The sequence below is a fragment of the Poecilia formosa genome, unplaced genomic scaffold, assembly GCF_000485575.1.
Source record: "Poecilia formosa unplaced genomic scaffold, Poecilia_formosa-5.1.2 Scaffold37, whole genome shotgun sequence".
NCBI lineage: Eukaryota > Metazoa > Chordata > Actinopteri > Cyprinodontiformes > Poeciliidae > Poecilia > Poecilia formosa.
Window position 1 is genome coordinate 2,025,516 of NW_006799976.1, and position 8,004 is coordinate 2,033,519.

An 8,004-nucleotide genomic window follows, 5' to 3' on the forward strand; every position below is an offset into this window, starting at 1 on the left:
TTTCCACTTTGGGTTTTTCCTCTCTGATGCGACTCCACCAGAGGTATCGACATATAAAAATCCTTCTTTGCCCAGGAGTTTTCTCGCTCACGCCTTTGAGAGGTGCTCCGATTTACTGACAGGCCGGGTGTTTCCGGATGGGATAATGATGCTGCCACCACCGTGCTTCACTGCGGCGACTGATTGTTCAGAGACGCAGTGCTGGTTTTCTACCATGACAATCTTTCTCCAGATGGGCCAGAACGTTACGTTTTGTCTCGTCTGACCGCGACGTATTCTTCTACATGTTTGCTTGGATAGTAAACACTTTCCCACTTACATTTGAAATTAGAATCTTGCTGTCCAACTTGACAACTCAAAATGTTACATCCAATGTTTTTTTAATGTGGAGAGGGAGAAAAGCAGCCCGTACCATGATGCTGCCACTGTAATGTTTCATTTATGGGGATTGTGAGTTAAGAGCGATAAACAGCTCTGGAATAAATGAAGAGTCGGCTGCACTGAACCCCATTGAAAACCTCATGGTTATTCCACCAAATATTGATTTCTGAGTTAAAACATTAATATAGTTGTTTCTAAGTTAATCTGAACTCTTTGCATTATTTGACCATTTCTCATTTTCTGCAAATACATGCAAACATTTTTTGCTTGGAGTTTCGGAGGCATGTTGTCAGCAGTTCGTAGAATAAAAGAGCAATGTTCATTTTATTAAAACACATAAAAAGTTAAAAAGTAAAATCAGAGACCCTGATCATGTTGCAGTGGTCTCTTAATTTTTCCCAGAGCTCTATAAATACATATAATGTTAGTTTATCACACATAATACGTTGAATGGGTCCAAGAAGTTCAGTTTTGGTCTCAGCTGACCAGAACATCTACGGTTACAAACTGTTTCATTTGCGTGGCTTGTAGAAATGATCAGCGTCATCTTGTCAAGCTGACGGTTCCAACAGATTCAACAAGTTACGATGTGCAAAGCAAACACAGTCAAAAAGCACCTGCAGAATAATGCTGCTTTGTTGGTTTGTCATAATGCCAATTATTTGTGTGTCATATTTATAGTTATTTTATATATATGTATTCACTCTTCATAAAGTCTGTCTGGAATAAAAATGGGTAGAAATGGGTTCTTTCTTTACCCCCACCGCGCTTTTGCACAAAGGTAAAAAAAAATAAATAAAAATAAATAAATAAATAAATAAATAAATAAATAAATAAAACTAAAACTCTTCTGACTTTCACCGCACGATTAGTTTCCACCGATGATCAGAAACTCTTTCCTCCTCACAGCCGAACCTTTCACTTGTTGCTTAGCGGGATTTAGATGGGAAGTTTTGGACACAGGAATGGCGCATTGCCTCGCTCTTCAACCGAGGGAGACAACGCAGCCCCCCCCCCCCCCCGCCCCACCCAAACTGCTCTCTACACCCCTCCGCCCCCAACCCAACCCTCCATCCTCTTGGCCACTTCAACTTCTCCTAGCCTCCATCTCTCCGCATGAGACAGCAGCTGCGACCAGCTGAAAAGCGCTCTTATTAATTGTCTTTTGTCATGCGTAATTGCCTAGTTTTCAATGGTGGTCCATCTCCTCTTTGCGGATAAGTTGTGCTTATTTTTCAGTCCATTGGCAGGTAAAAAAAAAAAAAAAATCCCCCTTCTCTTAGCAGCTTTGACTCCCAAGTATCTCTGTGCGTGCGCCGCACGCTCTGTTCTGGTGACGTCGTGTCTGTTTGGACTCAGCACCAAACTGAGTCTGAGGTCACTGTGGCGCTGAGAGTCCAGGTCACGTTCCTGTGTGAGGCTTAAAAAAAGACTTGGGTTCATTCTATCGGTCGCACACACCTGCAGCAAGGAAACTCTAATTTGATTAATAGGAACTTCAATATATATTCATTAGATGACCCCCCCGCCCCCCTCCCAGCCTCTCACCACCACCAATAATATACGATCAGCAGCGGGACGTGAAAGGGGGCCATTTATTCCCGCTCTGAAAGGGCCTGCGTGGGACCAAAACTTCACCTGCTTCCCCTCTCAATTAGGAATGTATCCCAAACTCCCAACAGAAACGAGTTAAATTAGGCGTCCGCTAATTTCCAGTGGCCCCTCCCACCTAATTCCCCCTACCCATTTGAGCATTTCCCCCACCTCCCTCCATCTCCCCCCCCCCACCCTTCTCTCTCTCTCACTCTCTCTCTCTTTTTTTAATTCACCATAAGTTGAAAGGTTCAAATAGTGCCTAATGAAACAGTGACTAAATCGTTCTCTGTGGCTCCGAGGAACCCTGTCGATGTCCCTCAAAGCTCTCTGAGCACGCAGCCGTCGGGGGTCCCGGGCTAAATGCGGGTCCCAAGGCAGGACAATCTAACCTGTCAAAGCCTTTGCCCACTTCTATATATCCTCGTTCTGCGGCTTCAGCCACTGCATGGCCTCATAATCAGCCAACGTGGGACCCGAAAACGCAATTAAACTCGCTTTGGGACGACTGAAATCTTTTCAGAGGCGAACATTAATGGACGATTGGCGACTGCCCCCCCGGGGGGGCGTTATCGGGTTTCCTTTTGTGGTCAAATCTAAGGAGAAATTACGGCCAAAAAGCCCTTCTTCTCCAACCATCCATTTTCAGTTTAACAGGCGAGCTCAAACTGAATCCTGGTTTCTGAAGTGAGCTCACAGAAACATCACGGCGTGGTAATAATGACAGCTCAACGGGAAAAGGTGTTCATATTAAAACATGATGCTCCACAAGGAGGCAACGAGTTAATATTAAATGATGTGAACATTTCTGTGGCGAGATAAAAGTTTGAGTTTTTTTTTTTTTTACAGTAGTGTAAGAAATTAAATTAAAACACACTACACTGTAAAACGATTTTGTTGATTTTACCGTAAATGTATCGTATTCGCAATCATTTGTTGTTGTTAAAGCAAAGCAAACTGTTATATGTTTTATTTCTTCATTTATTTCATGGTTTTCATAGTGTGGAACTTTTCAATAAGCATCACTTGTCCCTGGCTGTTGCTACTTCTCCCTTACATTTGATAAATGCAGAATATATTCTGTGTATTATCATCTGTTTCCATAATGTGTGCTTGTGGTGTGTTCTCAGAAAATTCTTATTTAATTACAACATAATTATTAATTAAATATAATGAACTGTGTGTGGGGGGAATCAGTGTTTCATCTTGAAATGATTTTTGGTTGTATGGAACAGTTTTCGATCAGAAGAATGTTCCTGTCATTCAGCTACGTTTATACTTCCCGTTCAGCTGTACCAGCTGTCTGTCTTCATTAAGCAGTAACTTGGAACATTTTTTTTAAATTTGTCACAAAGGTTCCAAATTGGCTCCAAATTTATGCCAAATTTTCCCTCACATTGGTTGAAAATTTCCTAACTAATTTAACAGCTATATTCTTTTACAGTGTATTAGGAAATCTTCACTGAGTGAGAGCCATTTTTTTTTACTAATATCACAAAGTATGACCAGAATAAGAAGATAAATTTTGATGCAATAAGGAAGAAAATGTAGATGTGAAATTATTTACATGCGCGCCACAAATCTTTCCATAAATATTGGCAACAGGTCAATTCATCCCTATAGTCCTACTTTTATTCCTTAACTATAAAACCATTATTGTACATCAGGTTATTAATATTATTTTTTTGCTTAGTTTATTATCCAAAACGTATTATAAATTATCTTGAAATTTTTTAAATATCACGTATATTTTAATGGTTGAATTAAATTCCGAATGACTTGCCTTAGACCCTAAATGTCCATTATCCCCCCCCCGCCCCCCGGCCCCCTTTCCGATCCCTGTTTGGTTCAGGTAGCTGATGACAAATGATGGATTATAACTCCCTGATCAAGTCAGAGTCACCCTGAGCGACGTCTCTGAAAACGATTTACGCCAAACTGGTAGATTGTGCTCATCAGTCCTTAAAACCATATTTCTAGTCGTATGAGAAACGGCCCAAAATGACAAGCAGCGGGGTATGGAGACGCACTACATCAAGCCAGCACACTGACAGATTCTTACAGGTCAACTGATCGTGTTTATTACAATAAATACACATTTACACAATGTTTACACATGGCTGCAGGCCGCAGGTCTACACTTCAGACCTGGAGGGTTTTAATGTTCTCTGATCGAATAGCTGCACTGACAGAACATTCACGACATTTTTTTATTTGATTTTTTTTTTTCATTTAGGTGAATCAACAACGGGAACCGAACATGTAAAATCCTCCCCCACCCTCCAGAAAAAGATGACAATTGTTTGTGCTTTTAATCTTTCACTGACATAAATTCACATCGTTCCTTGTTTCAGGTGAACAAACTTCATGCAGGAAAATGAGCCTCAACTTTTCGGTGATGCCAACTGCAGCGTGCGGGGCAGAGCGAGTGCCAGCGAACGGGACGGGACTTCGGAAGGGAGTCTGAGCGCCTCTTAAATCGGTGACACCTCTTTCTCCTCTGAGGCGGAGGCCGGAGATAAGGACTCCTCGTCCTCCGACCTGGAATAGTTCGTGTGAGCTCCGGCGCACTTGCAGCCGCCGTGCGCGCTCCTCTGCGTGGCTTTCCCTTCCTTCTTGTGCTTCACCCTGCGGTTCTGAAACCAGATCTTCACCTGCTTCTCCGTCAAGTTCAGATACGTGGCGATCTCGATGCGCCTGAGTCTGGACAGGTACATGTTCGTGGAGAACTCCCGCTCGAGTTCCAGAAGTTGCGTGCTGGTGAAAGCCGTGCGCATCCTTTTGCCGTTCTGTATGTGGCTGTTCTCGGAGGAGCTTCCTGCAGTAAAACATAAAGAGGGTTTTTGTTTGTTTTTTTAAGCAGAGATTTGCTTGTGTTTTACCTGTCGGGACGGGACGCGTTACTAAATCTCGTGCGTAAAAGTGCAAAAGTGAAGGTGCGGCGAGCGTCTGTTACTCTTACAGGTGTCGGGGGACGCAGGTGCTTACCAATAGACAGGCAGTGGTATCTCCTGGGATCCGTGACGCCGAAGGTGGGCGTGCAGACAGACGCGTGTCCAGGATGCGCCAGCGCAGAAGGCTGCTGCTGTTGCGCTATCCGTTGACAGAACTGCGCCTCCACACCTGGAAACTGGCTCTTCAAGATCGGGATGCCACCGCGCGAAGACTGGATGTGCGACGTGACGCACAGCGGGCACACGCAGAACGTGCCGTTCTTCCTGGAGGGACACACCGGCGCGGCGACCGTCATTACGCTCGGGGAGTGCACGTTGATGGGGAGCAGAAAGTCCTGCGCCGGATGCTCGGCCGCGCCGGGTCGCACCGCGTCCTTGATGATCAAGGAGTCGACGTAGAAGGACCTGGACATGGCTGCGCCGCAGAGGAGAGATCGCACCAGAGCGCGGGACGACGGCCGTTTCTCATGTGAAGCCCTCGGGATCTCCAAAGGTGCTTATGTTTGATGGTTCAACAAAAGGGACCCCGAAGAGGGGTTGGCCCTGCATCGTCACCCACGTGCGCACCCGGCTCCAAGGGTTTGCGCTGTCACTGACCCAAACCACGTGACGCCTCTCTGCACTACTCCGATCACAACTCGCAGATTTTGGCTCTTTTTTTAAATTTTTATTTCAAGATTTGAACATTAATCATCAAAATGAGCACATTTAATGTTTTGAAGAGCCTTACTCTATAAGAAAAAGTTCTCAGACTAACATTGTCTGAGAACTAACATTATACTAATTAGACTAACATTATATATATATATATATATATATATATATATATAATCACTGAGTTTTCAAATAACACCGTACATTTAATAGTAATGATGGTAATAATAATAATAATAATAATAATAATAATAGCTATATCAATAACATAAAATATTTTTTCCCTATATTCAAACTGTTTCAGGTGCATTATTTGTTAGTAAAGAAATCCAAAAACAGAATTTTCATTCCTAATTTTTCTTTTTTCTTCTTCTTCTTTCCAGAAATGCGATTTAGGAGTTGTTCACGCGAAGATAAGGAGCTTTCGTTGCTCCGCAGCCATAATCACACTTTGAATCCGGTTGGTCCAGGTTTCACTTCCAGCAATTAAAGAATTATGAACCGTCGGCGAGTCTGGGCCGCGGCTATTTGACGGCGATTAGGATTCAATTAGAAAGTGTTTATAATGGCGGCTCTGTGCGGGGGTAAACAGGCAGCTATTTCAGCAATGCGTTAATCCCTCATCTTGTGACGATAATTAGCGAGTTTGATCCCCCGGGCGGGTCACCGGGCAGGTTTAGCTTCTGCTTTCATCTGCCAAGTAAAAACGGTGCGAAGAGGAGAGGAAAGAAGAGAAGAGGAGAGGAAAGAAGAGAAGAGGAGAGGAGAGGAGAGAAGAGGAGAGGCGTGAGGGGTTTTGGGGTCCAACATTCAGGAGTTACGCCAATAAAACACAAAGCGTTACAATGTAAACTTATTTTATTTCTATCAAAGGTTCCTGCAAGTGAAACACACATCGATGGGTTAAGTTCCAACTAGTTTTAAAAATGTATTTTCATGACAAACTTTGTCCCTATTAGACAATTTTACTCATTTGGTTTAAATATTCACATAAATAAATTCGGTTTTAGCTCTTCTCTGTGTTCTATGAACTTAAAACTCTAGAGCCAATAGATAATATCTCATAATGTTTTAATATTGTATTTAATAATGCAAATATCTGCTTGATCACCAGAATGAGACAATATATTCTTTTGAAATTGTGGAGTTAAAAACAGCCTATCAGTAATTTTGGTTTTTAACTCAAAAAGTAGTTCCACGGTGGGTTAAAATCAATAACTTTAAAATCAAATAAACTTTTATTATTATTATTATTATTATTATTATTATTGTTATTTAAAATATCAGAAGAGTTGCCTAAGGCAGTCTTGCTCATATTTTTTTCTCCCCTCTGTGTAGCTTTGATTTAAATTCCTAAATAAAATTCGCTATAAACTTATACAGATACATCATGCACATTTGCAACTAGAAGGAATCATGTTATAGAAATTAACATAGCTTCTGAGCATATGTCTTGATGACCAATTCAGGAATGGTAGAAATAGTTACTTGCTTTAACTAAAGAGCAAGTAAAAGTCTGACGTTGATAAAGTTGTTTTTAGTGAGATGCAGCTGTAAACCCAGCGTCATTTCACCATCTCACTACTTGTTATTTTAGTTCGAGGAAGAGGTTTGGTGAAGTCTGACTGTGTGGTTGTGAAGTTCAAAATCTTCAAATTAGATCAGAATGATTTGTTAAAACTATACCCAACTTCTTCCCCGAAAATCGTAAACCCAACAAAAACAAGCAAAAAATGACCCAGCAGTTTTTAGAGTTTATTTACAACTTCTGAATCCAGAATCATGTTTTCTGCTCAATCCTCTTTCAATAAGGCCTATCACGTTTCTTTCAGCGCGTCACTTGTTGGTTTGTCCTTCAGGCTAAAAAAAACAACAAAAAAAGACACGTTCCTCAACCGTTGCAAACTGACATTCACATTAAAATCGACATTTGCAACATAATTCACAAGAGCCAAAGTCAATGTAACACACTTACATTTCACTCATGGTGCAACACACGATACAAAAATATGCTGCTAAGAACCCTGGGAAACCGTTTCCACTCCCTTTTCTTCTTTCAGTAACTGAAAATTATAATTTTAAAGTCAGCACTTAAACAACTGAAATTCAGTTGTTTAAGTGCTGACTTTAAAATCATAATCTTCTCAGCTCTTGGCGATACGACAAAATTACTAAAAACGTAAACACAACTTACTGGTGCAAGCTTATCTTTCACAAACTCATATTTAAGCTCAATATTCAAAACTTGTGAAATTTCTTTGCCTTTAAGAGCAGAAGTTAGACACGACAAGAAGTGGCTCAAATATTTTGCCATGCAGAATGGATTAAAGTTACAAGAAAGTCAAAAGGTGAGTGAGCAAAAAACACACTCATGCTCTTGCAAACAAACTTTTGAGTCTAAATGCTTTGACTGCAGCTGGGA

General features: G+C 41.5%; 1 protein-coding gene across 1 annotated transcript; it reads right to left on the reverse strand.

The window, feature by feature from the left end:
- Window positions 1–4,047: 4,047 nt before the first annotated feature.
- gsx2 (GS homeobox 2) lies at window positions 4,048–5,677 on the reverse strand. The gene is made up of 2 exons (XM_007550691.2): window positions 4,963–5,677; window positions 4,048–4,792 (listed from the first exon to the last, which is right to left on the reverse strand). The coding sequence occupies exons 1-2, from the start codon at window positions 5,339–5,341 to the stop codon at window positions 4,449–4,451; spliced, it is 723 nt and encodes a 240-aa protein (XP_007550753.1). The 5' UTR covers window positions 5,342–5,677; the 3' UTR covers window positions 4,048–4,448.
- Window positions 5,678–8,004: the final 2,327 nt, after the last annotated feature.